Source organism: Rhinatrema bivittatum, chromosome 4 (genome assembly GCF_901001135.1).
Source record: "Rhinatrema bivittatum chromosome 4, aRhiBiv1.1, whole genome shotgun sequence".
In the NCBI taxonomy this organism is placed as follows: Eukaryota; Metazoa; Chordata; class Amphibia; order Gymnophiona; family Rhinatrematidae; genus Rhinatrema; species Rhinatrema bivittatum.
The window spans coordinates 467,159,932-467,181,537 of NC_042618.1; the positions used below are offsets into that span (position 1 = coordinate 467,159,932).

Here is a 21,606-nt window from a genome sequence, read left to right on the forward strand (position 1 = left end):
ACTGCACAATAATAACTTCTAAAATCAGATGAAAATAGCTGTTTTTAAAAGTCTGGCACACAATAGTTGAATGCTCATCTCTCCACGCCTGATGCTGAGTCACAGGCGTGACTCAGCATCATACTGAGGATGGCGCATTATATTTACTTTATTGCTAATTAAAGACTGATTTGGATCATCTCCCACCTAAAGCCTATAAGAACTTGCACTATAGCAGCGCTAGCATTCCATTTAAAATATGTGAATTTGAACTGAAAATGTACTCATTTTAATCTGGGGTTAATTAGTTCTGGAAATAATACAAGCTAAGCTTTTAAGACCTGTGTAATTTCTTTTTGTTAGACGTAAGACTCCAGGTCTTTTAAGGACTTTTGCAATATCTTTCTCGACATTCAAGCATCAACAGCCATTATATATGACGACTCTGCCTGTTGGGCAGATATGCAATGGAAGATGTGAGTAATACTACAAGAAAAATCACATAAGGTTTATCAGCTTCAGTAGGAGGTAATGCTGCTTATTATATGTTGTTGCATCACAAATTTTTATTACAAATTACATGTATTTGGTTCACCCATAGAAAAGCAAGAATATAATCTATATACAGCCACTAAACATTTACAAATTATATACAAATAATGAATTTAGTAAAACAGGAGAGCAGGAAATGCAAAATATAGAAAATATGTGAAACTGTACATAGTTTTTCTCATGTCCTTTATCCCTATATCTTTACTGTAATAATAAATACAGTTCTATATTTACACATCATATTTTTTAAAAACTCTTAAATGTTTTTTTTTTGTTCTCAGTTCCATCTGATCACAATATTTCAAATGTGCTTATAAAAACTTTAAAAGACCCCAAGATAGGGTAGGAACATAGCACTCTGCTTTGGGGTTTACTTTGTAAGATTAGAAAAATATTCTAGCATAAATTAGTCTTTATGCCATTCAATGTTTTTTTTTTTTTAATTCTGTGTTCTGAAAGCATTGTCCCAACTTTAATAGTAGCCATGTGAGATGTAATTTCATGCACCAACAATGCAGCAGCAGAGAACATAGGCAGTTAAAATAAAGCTAAATAAACTTGGTAATCAATTTGTGCAATGATCTGTTGACCCTCTGCTTAATCCAAAGTGGTTTCAGGAATCATTCTCCAGCTGCCTGCTAAATTACTTCATAAGGAACTAGAGATAAAAAGTTTAGATAGCCACAAAGTCCCCTTTATCAAAGAGAATGTTCTTATTCATTTTTTTTAGGATTGCACATGTAAGCCAGAAATCAATTAATGTAGTCCTTTAAAGAATATTTGAGGATCAAATACAGAGGAAACCATCACACTCACATATGCAATTCATTATTGTAATGATTTGGCCCTTCTGTCCTTGGAACCGTCTCAAGTGCTATCTGATTAGGGGGTGGAGGGTGACCTTCAAACAGGAGGAGGAAAAATGGCAACGCCACGGTAAATGCAGAGCAGCAAACACACTACTACTGACTGCCTCCTGCGTATTCATTCAGGTACATTCCTGATCCAGAGGTGGCTCTCGGGAGCTGAACAATACAAACAAGCAAGCTTACAGGTTCTACGGATTTCAGGGCCGAAGCACGTGCTACACGTTGCTACTTGGGCTTGGTAAGAGAGCATTTCAGAGAGGCACTTAGAAGAAGGCCACGTCTCCTTAGTCTTCCGTTTCTTTCTGAGCACAAGGTGAGGGCCTTCCCTCACCTCATTATTGGATTTACGCCACTGGTTAAAGGGACATTCCTTCTTTTTTTTTTTCCGCATCATCAAATCTAGCGGCGGGGAGCGAACGTCAGAGCTGGGAAGGTGCAGTTTTCTGTCAGCTGGTAGGATGGTGCTGGTGAGCTGGGAGCCACCATGACGGATGACGCGCCTGCAAAGGGTACAAGTACTTGCCTTGAATCGCACGACTGTTTCTCTGCATCGTCTGAATCGATGGAGATCAAACTCCCGCGCTTCGACCTTCTCCACAGGGTGGCCTTGTTGCCGAGGCTTCCCAGATCTTCCTTAAAATGCGGATTGAACAGTATGTAAAGGAGTGGGTTTAAACACGCAGGCAGCGGAACGATCACCAGCAGTACCGACTTAATCACTTCAGGGCTCATAAAAGTGAGGTTTAGCAGGGACGATAAAGACAGGAAAGCTACAGGACAGTAGAGGATGCAGTTAGTAAAGAGCAGCAGAGCTATGTGCTTGACCATAGAACATTCCCACGTGTTTTCTAGCTCTCCCTTTTCCAAACTGCAGTAGAGCTTGGTGTACGCCACAGTCATCACCAGGAAGCACAGCGAGTTTAGCAAGACCAGGGCCACCATGAAGCCCATAGCGGAGGGCTCCCCGAAGGGCAAGGGCAAACAGAGGGGAGAAATCCCGTGTTCCCTGCCACTGAGCAGTGGGACTGCGGTGATGGCCAGCGCCAGGGGGAAGCAAAAGCAAATGGCCAGCTTTACGCCGGCAGGGGAGGATCTGGTCTGAAGCTTCGCGGCCCGCTTTACCGAGAGCTCGCGCTCCAGCGCTGCCACCGTCAGCAGGAAAATAGATGCCTCCGAAGCGAAAATGGCCAGGAAGCCTGTAACCTGGCAGCCAGCGCCGCTCTCCCACCAGGCACCGTAGCGGGAGAAGCTGCCGAAGGTCAACACGTCCACGCAGGCCAGCACGCCACTGGACAGGCCCAGCAGCAGGTTTGCAATGGCTATCAGTCCAATCAGAAGCTTGATGGAGGAGGGCATGCGGAAGAGGGACCTGAAGACCGAGGCAGACACCAGAGCATTGCAAGCGAAAGCCAGGAAGACGATGACCCACACTCCGATTCGGATCACCCAGCTGCCGAAGAGATGGTCGCAGGGCTTAAAGGGTCCTGTAATAGGAAAGGAAAAGGATGATGAGTTTCTTCTCTTTGCCTAGACTGAGGCTGCAAGGGTGGCAGTTAATTCCCGAGTGCAGACACGCCCATTTCTCGCCTGTTGAATGCTTTGGCAAGAAATCAGAAATGCTCGTTAAAAAAAAAAAGTTAAAAAAAAAAAAATCTAGATTCCAATGAGATGTGAGCCCCAAAACGTCACTCCTTAAAACCGCGGTCTCTAATCAGAGGCATTCATTGGATTCTTTTGCCAATTGCTAAAATCAGGTTAGGGTCATGGCAAGCAAGGAAGTGCCCCAGCCGATCCCTACCTGGTGAGGGAGAGCACTGTACGGACTGATGGGCTTTTACATCTTCCTCAAAGTTGAGCAGAAAATCTTCCAAGTCGCGTTCATCTAAGGAGAAAAAGGCATTTTATTTTACGCTATCTGCCAGCCTGCTGTCCAGCCGGGAAAGCACGTTCACGGGATCTCTAGCTGCTACCTTGGAGTAGCATGCCGGCGTCTTTCCTGGGAAAGTCGTCTGCAGTGCTGTTCTCATCTCTGTTGCACGGGCTGGAGACTTTGTAGAGACTCTCACAAGATGTAAATGCACAGCACTGATATGCATAAGGCATCTCCATTACCCTGTGCATTGAAGAAAAGGAAATGGTTAGACTGCTTCAGCGGCTGCCAAACCTCGGCTTATGAAGTTGTAATGCTGTGCCTCTCACCAAAGCCCCAGCAAGCAGGCTGCAAGACCTGAAGAGATCCTGCAGTTTTCCCCTCGCACCAATCAACCCTCTATCATCCTCCTAGCCTCCCTCCATCTCTCCAGCACGCCTCTTTTCCTGCTCCATCATCCTGTCTGCATCCTCCAGTTTGCTCCACCCTCCATACTCACCTCTGAGGCACAAAGCTGGGCCCCAGCAGGCTGGCAGTGTGGGGGTGGAGAGCACACGCATTCGGTACAAACCCTGGCCAATCCCTTTTACATCCTCAGCTTTACGCTTGATTTTGAACCCCTGCTGCTTCTGTCCCCTCCCCCCCCCCCCCCCCCCCCCCCCCCGTGGCACTCGCTCCCCTGGGGATTTTGGATTTAACTCGAGTGAAAGATGAGCCACAATTCAGGTACAGAACCTGAAACAAAGTCCCACCTGAAGACACAAGCCCTGGGACATTTTCCCTGCCTTTTTAAAGCTGGTTGCATACTCTGTTTATCAGGACCCAGTGTGCGAATCTCCCTCTTGCCTGTTGGACCTGCATGACTGGTGTTGCTTATCAGTTGCACCTATCGGTCTTTACCCTGCATGGCACTTCGTATGTTATTAACATTGTTTTTTATTACTGTTATCCACGTACAGACACAAAATTAAAACATTTAGCAGGGCCGAGCATTTTGGTCAGGGAGGGTAACTTTCAAAGGGACAACAGTGGTTTTATGTGCAGATATGGCCTTTTACAAAACTGCCTGCCCAATATGCACGTATGTCCTGGAGCGAGGGGAGGCACTGTCTGGGGAGAGGTCTGGACTCGTGTGCATACGTCTTGGATTTTTAAATGCATACACGCACATTTTCAGGGAAAAGGAGCGAACACCACTTTAGCAGATGTAAACCTTCAGGCTAGATTTGGGAGGGGAGTGTAATATTCCCGAGCAGATTAATGCTGAAGCTTGTGGGCGCTTTTGCCAGCCTTCTTATGAGGGCTGATCGAAAATGATCCCCTTAATGTTCATTAACGCCCCCCCCCCCTGCGAGGCAGCACGCTGATGCCACCGGGGTACAGCTCTTCATACACAGCTAAGTGCTTTTCCTCATAAGGGAAAACTGGGTATTAATGGATTATGTAAGACAGTCACTGTTTAGAAAAATAAGGCCTCGCGATTGCAAAATGCTAATTTCTTCGTTTTTCTTCAATGGTGAAGAGTGTCTCTCTCATTGGTTTATTTTTTCTTTTTGATTCTTTTTTTTTTTTTTAAATTTGGGTTTCAGTTCATTTAATGTTTGTTTTGGTTTGGCAAATGAACTGAACCAAAATAAATATTAAATACAATCAAAAAAGGGGACCTGAGAAGGACCCCAATCTCTCACAACTGTACCAAGATCTTCCTGGCGCCCCCAAGGTTTTCCATGTAGAAATGGGCAAAAGGATCTCCAGTCCCTCCTGCCCTGCCAGCTGGCCCTGCATGCAGCCATAAAGCAGAATGGCGCCTTCTCGTGGCCGGCCAGTGTCGTTATTCTTACGGTGCTGGCCATCGTAGAATCAGGAGTCAGCAGGACAGGACTACCTGAAGGTTTTCCATGTAGAAATGGGCAGGAGGATCTCCAGTCCCTCCTGCCCTGCCAGCTGGCCCTGCATGCAGCCATAAAGCAGAATGGCGCCTTCTCGTGGCCGGCCAGTGTCGTTATTCTTACGGTGCTGGCCATTGTAGAATCAGGAGTCGGCAGGACAGGACTGCCTGGAGATTGCTCCTGCCCTTTCTACAATGAAGACCACGTGGAAGGCCTCAGTTTTTGTTGTTGTTTTAAATGAACTGAAAATGTGAAAATTTTTGAATAGTTGAAGCCGATTCAATTTTCGGTTCGTTCCGTTCATAGGGAACCGAACATTGACTTATTCATTATGAAATATGCATTCATTTTCAACAAATGCATCTCCTTAGCATGATGCTGTTGGCCACTCCGTGACAATCACTTAACCTTTGTATCCATTTAGTTAATTTGCCTACTGCATCCCTGCTAATTAAGGGGATAATTTTGTAGCAGCCCGCATAAAAGGTTTGCAAACATGCGCATACGTTAACACCAATTTTCAAAGCAAACTTAAACACACACATAGGCTCACTTTGAACAGGATCCCCAGCAAAACTACCCGCACATAATGAGGCCCTGCTAAAACGTATGCAGACGTTTTACATGCATACTTTTCAAGATCCAAAAGGTAATGCGTTGAGTCCAAAACCCCAGCCAACTCAGCCCCCCCCCCCCCCCCCCCCCGGAATGCTTCTGGACAGTCCACGTAAACTTCCACGTATTCAGGCCATGCACTGCATAAGTTTACCCGCACACCGGAGCAGCCCTCTGCACAGGGAAAGCACATTCTCATGCAGAGAAATGCCTTGGAACGTCCCCCTCCTGAAGGCGTGAGACGTCAGGGAGTCCATTTAGCGAATTCTTACTCCGGGCCCCTGGGCCAGGCAGGGTCTGGTAACCGAGCAACCACATCCTAGCTTTGTGTAGTAACCGCACCCCGTGGGACCTGGCGCTTGTTGGCAAGCAACGCCCTAGGCTTGATGCAGCCTTGCCCACCAGTGATCATCATCATCATTATAGAATAAAAGGCATTAGGTTATTTTTTTCCTGTAGGTCTTTTTTCTAAAACGTATCAGGACATTCTAGAAGGTTAAGTCTGTGTAATTTTGGGGAATTAATGCCCCGCGTTTCCACCAGTCTGACTGGGCTGGAATAAAAGTGAACAGGATACCAGCACGCCTCAGGTGGCGGCAGGAGGAGGAAGGTAGAGCTCCTTCCACCACCCAAGCCTTACCACTGTAACGTAGCAGAAAGGAGTTTACAGTGGAAGCGGGACATCTTATTCTGTCCCTGGAGTACATTTGCATAATTAAAAAAGGCAGCAGTGATTTCAGGTGGTCTTCTTCAGCCTCTAAGGCTGCTAAACATTTATAACAGAGATTTTTCACATTTGCGTTGACATGCAAAAGACCAATTAAAGTCAAAATAGTGCAGGCTGGTGCTCGACATGCTAAACAGGTACATTTTAAATAAATAAAGGGACTTTTTTCTTTTTTGTGAGCAGAGTATTATAAAGGGGGTGATTTTCAAAAGCATTTATATGCATAAAGCCCAGTTTATGGGTGTGGATCGGCTTTTGAAACCTATCCAGGGGGGTGGTTTGGGGAAACGCACGGGTGCAACTCGATTGCAGGTGTATTTTTTCGGCCCCGCACTCGTGCCAGGTGCTCCTGGGGTGCAGCTGGGGGCAGGGAAAGCACAGGCTTTCGATTTTCAACATTATGTGGGGAAATGCAATGCAGAGAGTTACAGCCACTCAGGAGCAGATGTAACTGCCCGCACCCACACGTACTGGGGATGCCCGCAGCTTTGCAAAGCAGATTTAAGGTATAAATCTTTATCTCCTCAGACTCCTGAAAATTACCCCCTACAGTGCCATGAAAATTGCCCTAGGGGGGCTCGAGAGCAGTTTCTTTTTAGGAATTTATGTAGCAAGTGAAGTGAGTGCAGCTACTTATAGTTCATGTTTGCTTTCTGATAAGACAAATGTTGGAGGTTTCTGAGGATGTCTTCTATTTAGCCAAACCCACAGGACAGCTGATGGCTTCTGGAGCATGGGTTGGATTAAACTTTGCGCAACGCACGGCAGTAGCACTGAACAGCACGCTCCCAGGAGTAAGGCCTCTCTGCTTAATGCTCTACCTACCTGAGTTTTGGGAAATTTTCAGATGAAATCAAAGTTTGTAGAGCATGGTTGCCTGTTAATTTCAAGTGAGTTAAACCATGCAGTTCAGTCACAGGAAAGGAAGACAGAAGGTTGGAAGACAAATCCCTATAACAGAAAAATAAAATAAAAAAGTGCAATAGAACTAATAAAAATTATCAATAAAACACAAATTAAAAAAAAAAGACAGAAATTAAATTACAAAGCAATTCAAAGACACATTCTGTATGATATGGATGAGAAGCTAAAATTGCTTTGCCGTTTGAGAGATGCTTCTTCTTCAATAAACGGCAAGACGTGTGACTAGAGGTTGTGCTTGTCAAGGTCTCCTGGGCCCATTCTTCAGATGTGGACAGGCGTTACAGCCAACAGGATCGCTCCATCCACTGGACCGCCACCCACAGGCCAGTGGTAAATACTGGGAAATGAGAAGGCAGGCAACAGGTCTGGATTGATTTTGCCCTCTGAAAACCTACAGAGATGGATCCCTTTGAAATACGGAAAGAACAAAATGTCCTCCATTCACCTCCTCCCACCTGCCTCCAAGCTCAGGACCACAGTTCTGGGTTGCAGAACTTTGAGGACTTTTTTTTCTCTTAAGATGCAAATTGGTATTAAGTTAGGTTTTTCATACCCTTGTTTGTAATTTGCTAATAGAAAAGAAAATCTGGATTAACTCTTCTTTCTGAGGGGTTGGTTCAGACGAAGGATGTTACATGATTCATGCGAGTATTTCATTTTATATTTTCATTTTGTATTATACTGAGTATAAATTTTTTTTTTTTTAAAAGAAATAGTGACATACAGTAAATATAAACATTTAAATTAAAATGTACTCAAGCAACAAAAAATAAATAAAATAAAGCAAGATAAATTTCACAAATTAAAATTAACATAACTCAACAACACACAACCATGTACAAAAATAGACAGAAAATATCAGCACAGTACCAGCTGAAAGGCATCATTCTTAAACATCCAAATTCCTATTGATCTATATTGCCGGATGCCTGTTTAAAAAACCCCCCAAACAAACCAGGTCTTCAGACCACGTCGGAATTCAATTCAATTAATTCCTTTGTTAAGACTTCTTGGAATAGTCTTCCAGAGGTGCGGGACGATAAGACCAAGTCCTGCCAGATTTTTACCAACGCTGCCTAGGCCTTACGAGGAACCCAGAGCAAATTTTCTTGGCGGCCATCCAAGCAAACGGGAAGGGGCCCATATAAAAATGCAGCAAGCTTTATGGGAGCCTGCATCAGTCTCTTCAGGTTTCCCCTGGAATCGCCTCTGTGTTAGAGCTGAAGTTTGGGGCAGCGAATCCCCCCTCCCCCCCAGCTGCGAGAAGATGAGTTGATGGGGGCGATTCCAGCATTTTAAAGAAACGGAGCCAGAAGAGGCAGCCACTGTCTTCCCTCATTCTCCTGACGACACCCTGTGCTTTCTTTAAAATATTCCAGCGCTGCTGCCTTTAGTGCTCCCTGTTAGAGCCATTTTTACCCCTACGTCACTGTCAGCTATTGGCCTTCATTTCCTTTTTTTTTTTTTTTCCTTTTCTTTTGAGCCAATTCCACCGCTTTGCTTTCTGACGGCTTCTTTGACTGTAGAACACAGCATCAATCTCGCCTTAGTTCTGAGGTCTTTTGTTCCACGGGGTCCTTATCAATGCAGGAAAAGTTATGACTTTGTTAGAATAGGTTAAAAAAACAAATATCCTCAGGTTTATAAAAAAAAAAAAACCAAACAAACAAAAAAACCCCAAACCAAAACTAAGGAAATACTTACAGTTTGAGCAGCGATGACAGTGAAGTAAATGCGCATGCGTGAATAACTTTAATTTTGTTCCAAGCTAAATCCCTGTTGAAAAGTAAACATGGCAATTATGCTACATAAACCCTCCGTATCATAAGAATCTATGTTCAGATGGCACCCGCCACCCCCCCATCCAACAGTTCAGCAATTACATTCGCCTGAGTGTTAAGTATTTCTTCAGCCAAGTAATGTGCTTTCCTACCCATTACTTTAAGCATTTTGTTCTAGGGACTGCAATCTCTGAATTGAAATAGGGGTGGATACCGTAACATGGAAAAAAAACCAGCTTCAGCACAATTACGGGACACCAGGCTGTTCCGGGTCGACAGCCTGCTCTACCACGGACGAATCTGAGCAGCTTTGCCCATGCCAGCTCAACCTCCTGCTGACAAGAGCCCGCACATCTCAACACTTCTACATCTGCTAGCTTTGGAGAGAGACATCGGAAATTGTATTGCATTATCCCCTGGCTGGAGTGAGCAAGAGGAAGTTACCTGCATGAAATTAGCTGTAGAATTCAGAAAGTCAAATAGTCTGGGGAGGCTGTCTCTGAAGCTATGTAAAATCTATCTGGACAGACACAAGGGGGCAACGAGTGAAGACAGCTCAGTCGCCATTTCCTATATTTTCTTGTAATGTCAAACATACCAAAATGATAAGGGGGATGGAACGACTCACCTATGAGGAAAAGCTAAAGAGGTTAGGGCTGTTCAGCTTGGAGAAGAGACGGCTGAGGGGGGATATGCTAGAGGTCTATAAAATCATGAGTAGAATACAATGGGTAAGTGTAAATTGGTTATTTACTCTTTCAAAAAATACAAAGGCTAGGAGACACACCATGAAGTTGGTCAGTAGCACATTCAAAACAAATTGGGGAACATTTTGTCACTCAATCCACAATTAAGCTCTGGAATTCATTGTCAGAGGATGTGGTTAAAGGCAGTCAACATAGCTGGGTCTAAAAAGGTTTGGACAAGTTCCTGAAGGAGAAGTCAATAAACTTAAGACTTAAGAAATAGCCACTACTTATCACTGCACGATAGCAACATAGGATCTATTTACTGTTTGGGATCCTGCCAGGTACTTCTGACCTAGACTGGTCACTGTTGGAAACAGGATGCAGGGCTTGATGGACCTTGGGTCTGACCTTGTATAGCAAATTCTTTTGTTCTTATGACTCTCTTGCTATTGTATTGAAACAAATAGCAACTGTTAGAGCAAACATATCTGTTTACAGCTTCTACAACTGAACATCTCTGCTAGCTGTGAGGTTTAGTTCTGGTTTTGTTTTAATTGCCAGCTGAGCTGTAGCATTAATGATGTTAAAACCTACCAAGAACACCACCACCTAAGTTTAGGGACAGTGCAAAATGTTCTGTTCTGAGGATCAAATCATTAAATATGAGTCTGGACTCACAGTGACCGCAGGGCGACCAGCTTCTGGAATATGTTGGCTCCGATTTCATGGATTTCATTATGACGTAAATCACTGCAAAGGCAAACAGAATTTCGTCATCTTTGGGACACTAGACATGCTGAGAATGTTCCAGTGATAGAAACTGGAAGATGTTTATTAGTGCGTGCACACTGCAGCAAAAATAGCTGCTGCTACCTACAAGGGAAGAGTATACTACTCCGCTCAAACTCAGGACCCTCCTGACCTCAGTACCTGCCTGAACTTTGATAAAGGTCTGACCTGGTCCAGGGCATGTGCTTTGTGAGGACTAATAAATAAATAAATGGTAGGATGGTGTTAAGGAATGCACCCTTTCAGCTGATACTGTGCTAATATTGTCTATCTACTTTTGCACATGGTTAAGAAGAAGACGTTTGCGATTTTTTAATTATCTTGCTTCCTTTAATTTATTTTTGTTAATCTTACTGACGAGAAGGATCCGGGTTTCAGTGGAGGTGTAAGGACGCCACTGCTTCCGTTGGTAACCAGAGAAGTAGCAGCAGACCAGCCTCTGCTAAACTCACGAGGAGTCAGCTTGGACTTAGTGGTTCATTTAGGCAAGCAGAGGGGGAGCGAGTTAGTATCAGAGATTCCCGTGTTGCAAACATTTACAGCATTCAGACAGGGTTCAGACTTGGAGGTAGAGAAGGCTCCTTAAGACTATAAATCCAACATGTGCCTTGGATCCAATTCCATTTAAATTCTTGAAATGTACGGGCAAGGAAATAAGTCCTGAGATGCAGCCGATTTATAAAATTCACCCTCGCAGAAGGTCAGCTTCGTCCAAGCCTAAAAAAGGTTTCGGGAAGACCAGTTTTGGGTTTTGTTTTTTTTTTTTAAAGGGAAATAAGGACCCAGAGGAATTACCCAGCTATGGTTTTCTGTCCAGTCTTCCTTTTTTATAATAAAACTATTTCTCAATCATTTTTTATCTTGGCTCGTCTCCTTAGAGTGGGAGATTTTCGTCCTCCTCAATCAGGATTCTGAGAGAAACGTAGCTCTGAACTCTTATTGCTGTGTCCACTTCCAAGCAGATAGATAGAGAGACACCCTATTGATCCAGTGGCACTCGATAATCTTACTTAGATGGTTGACAGTATTGGGGATTCGGGGGCAGCCATCGACAGGATTTACCTCTTTTCTGGATGCAGGGGGGCGGGGTTTATTTCAAGGAGTATCTTGCCGGGTTGCTCAGTGTTCAGTTTTATTGATTATATTATTTAATATCTACTTAGCTCTCAGCTTTGGAAATTGAGAAATCTGATGTAAACTGTTATACGTTGGTGGACGACATTCAACCGGTGGTCTTCACAGACAGTCATCAATCATCTTAATGCTTGTTTAGCTCTAAATGGCTTGCTCAGAAAAAGTTAAAACTGAACCCAGAAAAAAAAAAAAAAAGCACTTCCTTATGGATTTATAACCCACTTAAAATGCTCCTGCACATTGCTGGCTTTTCTTTGCAGCTTTCTCTTACAATCACTAGTTGGGACATGATGTTGGACATGTACTTTGCTGTGGCTCCTCAAATCTCAGCTCTAGTCTGAGCAGTTTTCTACTGTTACATTCTAAGGGGCCGATGCAATACAGTGCGCTCAGCTGAGCGTACTGTATTGCATCGTACTGTGGGGTTATACAGTGCGCTCAGCTGAGCGTACTGTATAACCCCACAGTCTGACGCCGGATAAATAGGCGCTAATCCACCCCCTAATGCAACAGGGGGATTAGCGTCTATTTAACGCGTGTCCGATGCGGCGTGAATGAGATGTCGCTCATCACGTGCAAATGCATGTGAATGAGCCTATTTCTCATTCACTCCGAATGCAAAAAGATAAAATGTGTGTCTCAGCAGGCGTTAATAGCTGAGCGCATTGAAAAGAAGTACAGAAAAGCAGAAAAAACTGCTTTTCTATCCTTTTTTTTAAAGTAAAAAAAAAAAAAAATAAGATAACTCAGCAGACCGCCGAGTTTATCGGCGGCCATTTTCATTACTGGCAGACGGCCGGTTATGAAAACCGAGGCCGAGTTTACTGGCGTCGGTCTTCATAATCAGCAGCCACGGAGGGTCGCGTTAGGAAGGAGGCGCTAAGGTCGCGCAAGCGACTCTAGCACCTCCTTCCTAGCGCGATCCCCTAATTTCCATATTGCCTTGCGGGCGCCATGCGTGCGTTAAAAAAGCAGGCACTGAAAAGTCAGCGCCCGCTTTCAGCGCACATAATTGCATCAGCCCCTAACTCAGATTACCCCAATCGAGCTATGATTCTCCATTTGTTAGATAATTACTGTAACTCCCTTTATTAGGGGCTTTCCAAGTTAAGGGTTTGTCAGTTACAATTGCTACAAAAATACAGCAGCCAGATTATTTAAAAAAAAAAAAAAAAAATTGATCATGTAACCCTTATTTTCCATCGATAAGCCATGCTGATTGGGTGTGACATCTCGGCGGCACAGATCGGAACCTTCTCCAATAGTAGAACTCATTTGCGGGAGTTCCCACTCACATACCTCAGTTGTCATTAACTGTTTATTTCAGTTGCGTTTTTTCCACGTTGCATACAGAAGTGAGTCTTTTTCCTCCACAGTCGCAGTGTTTTCATCTCTTCAAATGTAAACAACTAAAAAGGCCCCAGGCTTCAAATATTGCTCCTGTGGGCATATCATATCTACCACAGATGGACATAACTATTGTTATCTCTGCCTCGGTCCAGAGCATGACCAGGCTTCCTGTAGGGACTGCGGACGCATGTCACCTTGGGCCCGGTGATCAAGGGCTGAAACAAACAAATTGCCAGATTTTGTGCAAAGACTACCTCCTCGCATTCAGGCAGCTATGTACCCTCTCCATGGCACTCAACTCAATACTCGCCGGGTCCAAAGCAACGAGTTCCGAGAGAGACCAGAAAGAGGACATCCTCTGAGGACCTAACGGCTCAGCAAAGAAAGAAAACATCATAAATCACCTGAAACCAGGCCCCAAATTTAAAAAGTCAGTGTTTCAGTGACGCATCCAGTGCCAGTAAAGCCATCCAGTTCGACGCACGGCAAATCTATGCACTTTCCCACAGAGCCTGCTAAAATGGGAACGGCGACTCATACCACCAATACATTGCCTCACTATGCACCCTGGCACAAGGTAACTGCATCGCTCGTGATATAGGAGTGCAGTGTGCGACACCTGTGTCATCCCACGCTTCACCTGCTTCATCATAGGAAAATACGGCATCGTCCAGAGAGAAGCTTGCATCAATCAACCACTCATCTGTATCGGTTCACGACGCAACGCGTCAGATGAAACACAAACACGATTCAAAACAGCAACTGGCGCCATGCAAACTCAACCCATGCGGAGCTATACTGCTTTCAACAATGCAATCAGGATTCTTGAAACCCCCACAAGAGAATCTTGACCATCAAGATCTATCACTATTTCCAGCCCCTCAGTTTGAACACAGAGGCCAATGACCAGGGATATCCATAGTTCCTCTAGAGACCAGACGTCCCAGGACCTAGAGGTAGTAGTGGAAGTGGAGCCCATTCAACAGACGTTTACACCCAAGCCTTTGTCCCCGCGGGCTGGATCCCCTTCTATTATCTCCTCGGGATCTTCTCATCACAGTTAACAGGTGAATTCGGGCTTATCATGAGAGTCCAGAAGAAGACATGAAGTAACTCAACTTCAAGAACCACTATATTCAAGACCTCGGAAGATAGTAAAGGGCTCACTAGCTTTCAGACCTCTTCAATCTCCCGACTCAGATATTTACAAAGCAGCGGTGCAGTCACACATAGGCCGCTTCCTAGATCCCCAGGGCATAGCTCCACAGAGGTCATGCAGCAAATCTCTGCTATTCTATTTGGCTTCTTTTTTTCTCATCATCCAGAGGTCAGTCTTCCAAGATTTCAAATCTCAAGCTCAGATCATCGCAAGTTACACCAAGAATCAGTTTCTCCGCAAACCAGTCAACACACTAAGACAAAGCCCGAGAAGTCTGGAGTCACACGAGGCTTCCCCTGATCAGGAGGCAGCGGCAGAGAGGCCAGATTCCCCTCCTCCATACCAATCACCTTTGTTGTCTCAGACTTCTTCTACTAGTCTCCCTTCTGATGAACCAGAGGACCCTCCAGAACATACCTCTCCACTTGAGGATCTCACATATCCTAAATTTGTGGAAAACATGGGAACCATGCTTAATGTAGAAATCCAAAAGATCCCAGACCCCTGTAAAGAAGTTTTTGGGCTCTTAAAGATACTAGATGTTCCTTCTGAGCCAGCTGCTTTACCTCCTCATTCAGTACTGGAATCAGTTCTCCTCAAATCCTGGGAATCTCCTCACTCCAACTTGCCAGTAGTTAGGAAGCTGGACCCGAAATACCACCTTAAAAACTCTCAGTGTTATGGCCCGGTTCACCTCCCACACACTTGCCTCTTGTATCCAACAGCACCAATTCTATGAGGTCCAGTACATATATGAATGCCTACAACTCCTGAAGCCTACAACTCCTGAAGACACAGGCAAGCATATCACTCCTCAACCATTAATTGACTTTGAGGAAGGAATCTATCATCTCCTCCATTCTGTCTATGAAGAGACTACCCCAGAGCCTCGGCATCTGCTATAGCAGCTCGAGAACATCTTGGCTGCATGTGAGCTCAATCAGGGAAGATGTCCACGACAAACTAGCAGATCTCCCTTGTTTAGGTAGTAACCTCTTTGGGGATAAGCTCTGTGAAACAGTGGCCACATTAAGAAACAAAACATAACAGTGCAATCCCTCACTTTAACAAGTGACCATTCCACTACTGTTAAACGTCAGTTCTTGCAGTACAAAAAACCATACTATCCACGGAAATCCTAAAGGCAGTACACACAATATAGACCCACCACTTAGCAGCAGCCTTGTCCACAAATTCCACAAACAACGCAAAGAGCATGCCCACGGGATCATAGGAACAAAAGCCTCCTTAGCAAACTACCCCCAAAAGACAACAAGGTTTTTGAGGGAGGCCATGCCACAGCCAGCAATGCTCAACACAACCATGGTCACCCCGGTAGGGGGTAGACTCTCCAATCATTGGGAAGCATGGTCCAAAATTACTTCCGACAGATAGGTTTGAATATAATCCGATAGGGGTACTACTTGCAATTCAAGACTCCCCCCCTCACCCCATTTACTCCCAACGACAAGCCATCTCAGCCAGATTCCCCTCTTACAGCATGAAGCAAAGAAGTTACTAACGCAGAAGGCGATTCAAAGCATACCACCATCTCGCCACAATACGGAATTTTACTCCCAGTACTTCCTCACTCCAAAGTGCACAGGAGACTTGCATTCCATACTAGACCTTCGCCCTCTCAACAAAACAAAGACCATCCTCCCCTTTATTCAGCAGAGAGACTGGATGTGCTCCCTAGATCTCAAGGATGCATATGCCGATTTACTGTTCCTGCTGGTGATACCTTTACTTCCAAATAGACACGTCCCATTACCAATACAAAGTTCTTCCGTTTGGTCTCTCTTCTGCCACACAAGTTTTCACAAAGTATTTAGCAGTGGTTGAGGTGCACCATCACTCCAAGGGTTTACAAATCTTTCCATATCTGGATGATTGGCTAATAGTTTCTCCTGATCCACAAGATCTTCAAAGAGATCTTCAAGTCACCATTCGGCGTCTCGAAGATCTAGGCTTCCTAGTCAACTACGGGAAGTCCATTCTCCAGACAGCTCAGATCCTTCAGTTTATAGGAGCAGAAATAGATTCCATCCAAGATAACTTTTCTGCTCAAGGTCAGAATAAAATGCCTCCGGCTCCTGGCAGTACACTTACAAAGTCCAGAGCCACTGTCCGTTTGCTACTGAAACTACTAGGCCATATGGCGGCCACAATCCACGTAGTCCCTCTCACCCGACTGCATATGAGAAGGTTGTAGTGGGGACTAAAAAGTCAGTGGACTCAAGGAACTCAACCCTTGTCAATCAAACTAAAGATCAGGGCTACAATGAAGAGAGAGATTCCCTGGTGGCTACATCCAAAGTCTCTAACATAGGGAGCTCCTCTTCAACCTCTGCCCCATCAGTTGATTCTTACCACAGAGACTTCCACCATGGGCTGGGGTGCACACCTTCTTCGCCATCAGACCCAGGGGATGTGGTCCCCCGAAGAATCCTCCTATGAGATCAACCTCCTAGAGCTGAGAGCTATTCGCAGAGCCCTAGTGGTATTTGAACGTTTCCTCATGGGGAAAACAATAATGATCCATATGGATAACCAGGTTGCAATGTTTTACATAAACAAGCAAGGCGGATCAGATTCGCTGATCTTATGCAAGGAGGCGACTCTGACATGGGAATGGGTGACCAAATGGGCCATATACCTACAGGCAACTTATCTTCCAGGAATAGCAAACACGCAGGCCAACAAACTCAGCATAGTGTTCCACCCACACAAGTGGTCCTTCAACCAAAACGTGGCCAACAGTATCTTTGTCGAGTAGGGCAAACCTTCCATAGACCTATTTGTGCCCCAATACAATGCAAAGGTGGAAGCCTTCTGCTCTCTCCTTCAGTCTCCGGACAGATGCCTTTCTCTTCTCATAGTCCGAGGGTCTTTTTATGCTTTACCACCATTACCACTTATAACCCGCACAGTATAGAAATGCATCCACGACAAGGTGGACATGATTATTGTTACCCTAGCATGGCTGAGACAACCATGGTATGCATATCTAATAAACTATCAGTACGACCACCCAGACCTCTGGGTTGTCAGACAGTTCTGACACAAGAGGGGGGAACCCTTCTGCACCCCCTTCTCTCATCACTCCACCTTACCGCTTGGAGATTGAGCGCCAAGTCTTAGAAGCCTTGGACCTGCCAGCGGCTGTTCAAGATATGCTCCTCTCTTCTCGGAAAGCCTCCACTCATCATAATTACTCCTTCAAATGGTTCCATTACGTACTTTGGTGCCAGAAACAATCACTTAATCCATTCAATTGTTCTTCAAAGCTCTTACTCAACTACCTATACCACTTGTCTCAGACAGGTCTGCAGACTTCATCGGTTAGAGTCCATCTGAGTGCTATTGCAGCATACCATCAACCAGTAGTTGGAAATTCCATCGCAACTCATCTGTTAGTATCTCACTTCATGAAGGGACTCTTACACATTTGTCCACCAATACAGAAACCTCCAGTTCCATGGGATGTTAATGTAGTGTTAATTGCCCTAATGTCCAGTCCATTCGAACCCCTTGCAACAACTGAACTTAAGTTCCTCACTTGAAAAGTACTATTCCTAGTGGCAATTGCATCCGCCTGACAAATTAGTGAGCTGCAAGCTTTGGTCCACTTTCCATCATATTTACAGTTCTTCCATGACAAAGTACTATTATGGCCTCACCCAAACTTTATGCCAAAACTGGTGTCATTTAAATGAATCTATTGCTCACCTGACGTTCTTTCCAAAACCCCATACTTGCAAAGAGAAAATCCTGCCTACACTAGATTGTACTTGAGCTCTGGCCTACTACAAAGCAAGAACACAAGCTCACAGGAGATCTCAACAATTATTCATCTCCTACAATCCTAACAATCTTGGTGTGGTGGTTTCCAAAAAGACTTTAGCTAACTGGTTGACATGTTGCATCCAGCACTGTCACAGCATGTCCTCCACTCCTGTTCCTGGAAAGGTGAAGGCACACCAAATAAGGGCCACAGCAACCTCACTGGTGCACTTAAGAGACATTCCCATTGTGGACATCTGCAGAGCTGCAACATGATCATAAAGCCATACCTTCACAGCACACTACTGTCTTGATAAACTCTGAATCGGGAGAGTTTGTTAGGGAGGGCTGTCTTATACAAAATACAAAGTGCGCAGAGCCAGCCACCTAGGAGACTAGGTAGTATTTCATAGGCTGAGCAGTCTGACAATCTCTCGAGTCTTATCGAAAGTAGCAACCCTTAGCTTGAGACTCTCCAATTAGCATGGCTCATTCATTCGCTTATCAATGGAGAAAAGCAAGTTTGCTTACCATAAATGGTGTTTTCCGTAGATAGCAGAGTGAATGAGCCATGCGAACCCGCCCACCCCCCTGGCAGTCTCTGAAAACTTGGAAGGACATAGTCCATTTTCTTGCATGCCAACTGAAGTGACCCGTTGACGACTAAGGTATGCGCGTGGGAACTCCCGTGCATGAGCAGAACAGAAAGCTCTACTACTGGAGAAGGTTCTGATCCATGCCGCCGGGAGACGTCGCACCCAATCAGCATGGCTCATTCACTCTATCTATAGAAAACACTGTTTACGTAAGCAAACTTGCATAGACTTCATTGGCTTCCTATAGAAGCCAAAATTAAATTTAAGATTTAGTTTAATTGCTTGTGAAGGGGTGAACCAGAATATATCTTTCATATTATGCACCCAGCAAACAGCTAAGATCATCTCAAAAAGGGTATGTTAATGCTCCAGCATTGCTTGGCCTTCAGTTGTTCTAGGCCCACCATCTGGAAGTCTTGCCTGAATGAGCAGCATGACAAACGAAATTATATTCATTTCTGAATAATGGCTGAAACATGTTTTTTTCGGGAGTATTTTGGGAGAGCACCTTGAAGGCCTAGCAGTTTAATATGAAGGAGGAGGCTTCGCGTTGGCCATTGCCGCCTTCCTGTTTGTGCCTTTAGTTCCGTTTGTGATTTGACGTGCGTTTGTAGTGATCTCAGTGTTTATTCTGCTGTTGATTTTATTGTAACTCGCCTAGACATTCTGTGCTCTAGGCGTGTAATTGAAAGTGAATAAATCAATTGAAATACAAAAAAAAAAACCAACCCCTCCAGCTTTTCCTCCTCTAATCTCCAGTCTAAAATTAAAGGAACCTTTCTGTTGGCTGCAGTTGCTTCTCTGACCTTCAAAAGTCATTCTAGGTTAGTGGGAGATCTATGTTTAAAGAGAGAGAAATGGTGCAATGGGTGGGGGAGGGGGTACTGTGGCCTGGAGACCGACATTGGGGAGAAGACGACAGAGCGGAGGAGAGAGAGGAGGAGTTTTAATTATAAAAAAACTTTGATTGCTTAATCATAACTAATCACACCTTTATTGGCCCGGGTCTGTTGAAATAAAGGTCACAGCCGTTTCTGATCTGCCCAGCCCTGTTGCCTATCAGCTGCAATTATTTCTCAGTTATGCAGCTGATCCCCAGCGCCGCGCCTTCACTTACATTTTCTGAAGCTTTTGGCAGCCAGTAAAATTAGGTAACTCCTGAATCTGATTATAGGACAGATCCCTGCGAAACAAAGGGACACACAGAGAGGTGAGTACAGAGAGGTAAAAAACTCTGCCATGACGTGAAATTGTTAAAATGCAGGAAGGGGATAGGGGTGTCATTTCGTAGCTGCTCCTGTTGCTGTAAAGTCTGTAGTTACTTTTTAACCGCAGACTTTGCAGCAATTTTCAAAGGGAAAGTACCGTCGTACCCTGCCTTTGAAAATTGTCCCATCAGATCCACCCGCATGCATTTACACCTGCTACTGTGCAGTTTTGGGGTTTTTTTGGAGTGGGGGGGAGGGAGTTGCATGTATAATTTTAACGACGTAAAAAGTACGCCTGTAATTGCAAACCTCGCCCAGAAGAAGGGCTCTTCATACTGTGGCTTACAGTGCAGGCTTACAGGCCCCAATGCATGCACTCTTACCCATACGATTTTTAAATAGCCCGGTCCTGCGCAGAAGGCTTTGAAAATTCCCCTCCCTCTATATGAACGTGGAAATAGGCATATACTATCAAGTAAGAGAGTAATGATGGCAGAAAAGGCCCAAATGGTCCATCCAGCCTGCCCAGCAAACTTCCTATGGTAATATTTATTTGGGCCATGCAGGTCACCCGCAGGTTTCTCTCAAGGGTAGTCTATGCAGTTACCCCCAATCCTTATGTTAAAGGTAGTAATATTTACAAACAAGAACCAAGCAATCGTCAAAGCCATAAAAATAAGACTGCTAGCAACATTTTTACTGGGCAAGGAGCCTTCCAGAAAATTCCGGCAATGCCGGCTTGCTTTGCGTTAGGACTTGGCTGTGTAGGAAGCCCTGTGCTTCTCCTCTTATGTCTGCATATCGGTACCAGACCGCGTTGGTTGCCGTCTGAATCAAATTCCCCTGTTCCCCCACCCCCCATCAGTCTGCACACGCGTAAAAGTCATTCCGCCGACCTTCTACTGTCCTGTTTCTCAGCCGTGTAACGTGCACGCAGTAACTGTGCGTGGCCCTTTTTATGGCGGGTAGACCGTCTGTTACATGGTCACGCAGAGGTCACGCTTTTACCGGAAGGTGAAAAGCACATGTGCCACTTTTACCTTCATATTCAGGGCAGTGTTCAGAAGGCCCGCTTTATGAGCATCAACACGTGCTAACCCATGTGACATGTAGAAAACTGCCATCTTTACAGTATCCTGTGAAAAGATCTTTTGGACCAAATTCTGTCTTCAGTTAAGGTTGTTAAGGGACAACTTTTGGTGGGATACTGAAAGTACGTCCTAAAGAAACTTAATTAAACTTTGTAAAAAAAATAAATAAATAGTCGATGCAAATCTGGTTTTTGGAATGGGACACGGAGTGACCAACACACAAACGTAGCAAACTGAATGCGTGTATGGAGAGACAGAGCACTGCTCCTTTCTTCTTGGAGAAACAAGTTAAAGGCGGTCTCAAGCACATCCCTTACTCTCAAGAGTGTGTGTGTCTTCAGACGCTCAAATCTATGAGGTTAGAGTTCCCCATTGGGAGGCGCTCTTCTGTACAGCGGAGGCACACAAACCATTCCTTGTTCTAGCTCTCCTCCGGGGAAGGTGACTGGGACTCAAGGATGGAGCACCCAGACATTTGGGAGTGGATCTTGGAGATGTCTGAGCGAGAGAACCAGGAAGCGATCATTAGTGAAAGGGAGCAGTCACTCTATTCCTCGTTCAAGAGGGGGATTACCAGCATTAGTGAAGAGTAAAGTCC

The 21,606-nt window shown here is 44.8% G+C and overlaps 1 protein-coding gene across 1 annotated transcript in view; it reads right to left on the reverse strand.

The window, feature by feature from the left end:
* Positions 1–779: 779 nt before the first annotated feature.
* LGR5 (leucine rich repeat containing G protein-coupled receptor 5) overlaps positions 780–21,606 on the reverse strand; it is a 206,500-nt gene continuing 185,673 nt past the window's right edge. Inside the window, exons 12-18 of the mRNA XM_029597180.1 lie at positions 19,827–19,892; positions 10,574–10,645; positions 9,130–9,201; positions 7,327–7,452; positions 3,371–3,513; positions 3,199–3,282; positions 780–2,884 (exon numbers count right to left, since the gene is read on the reverse strand). Of these exons, the coding sequence (XP_029453040.1) occupies positions 1,800–2,884; positions 3,199–3,282; positions 3,371–3,513; positions 7,327–7,452; positions 9,130–9,201; positions 10,574–10,645; positions 19,827–19,892 (1,648 nt within the window). The 3' untranslated portion in view covers positions 780–1,799. The remainder of the gene's footprint in view (positions 2,885–3,198; positions 3,283–3,370; positions 3,514–7,326; positions 7,453–9,129; positions 9,202–10,573; positions 10,646–19,826; positions 19,893–21,606) is intronic.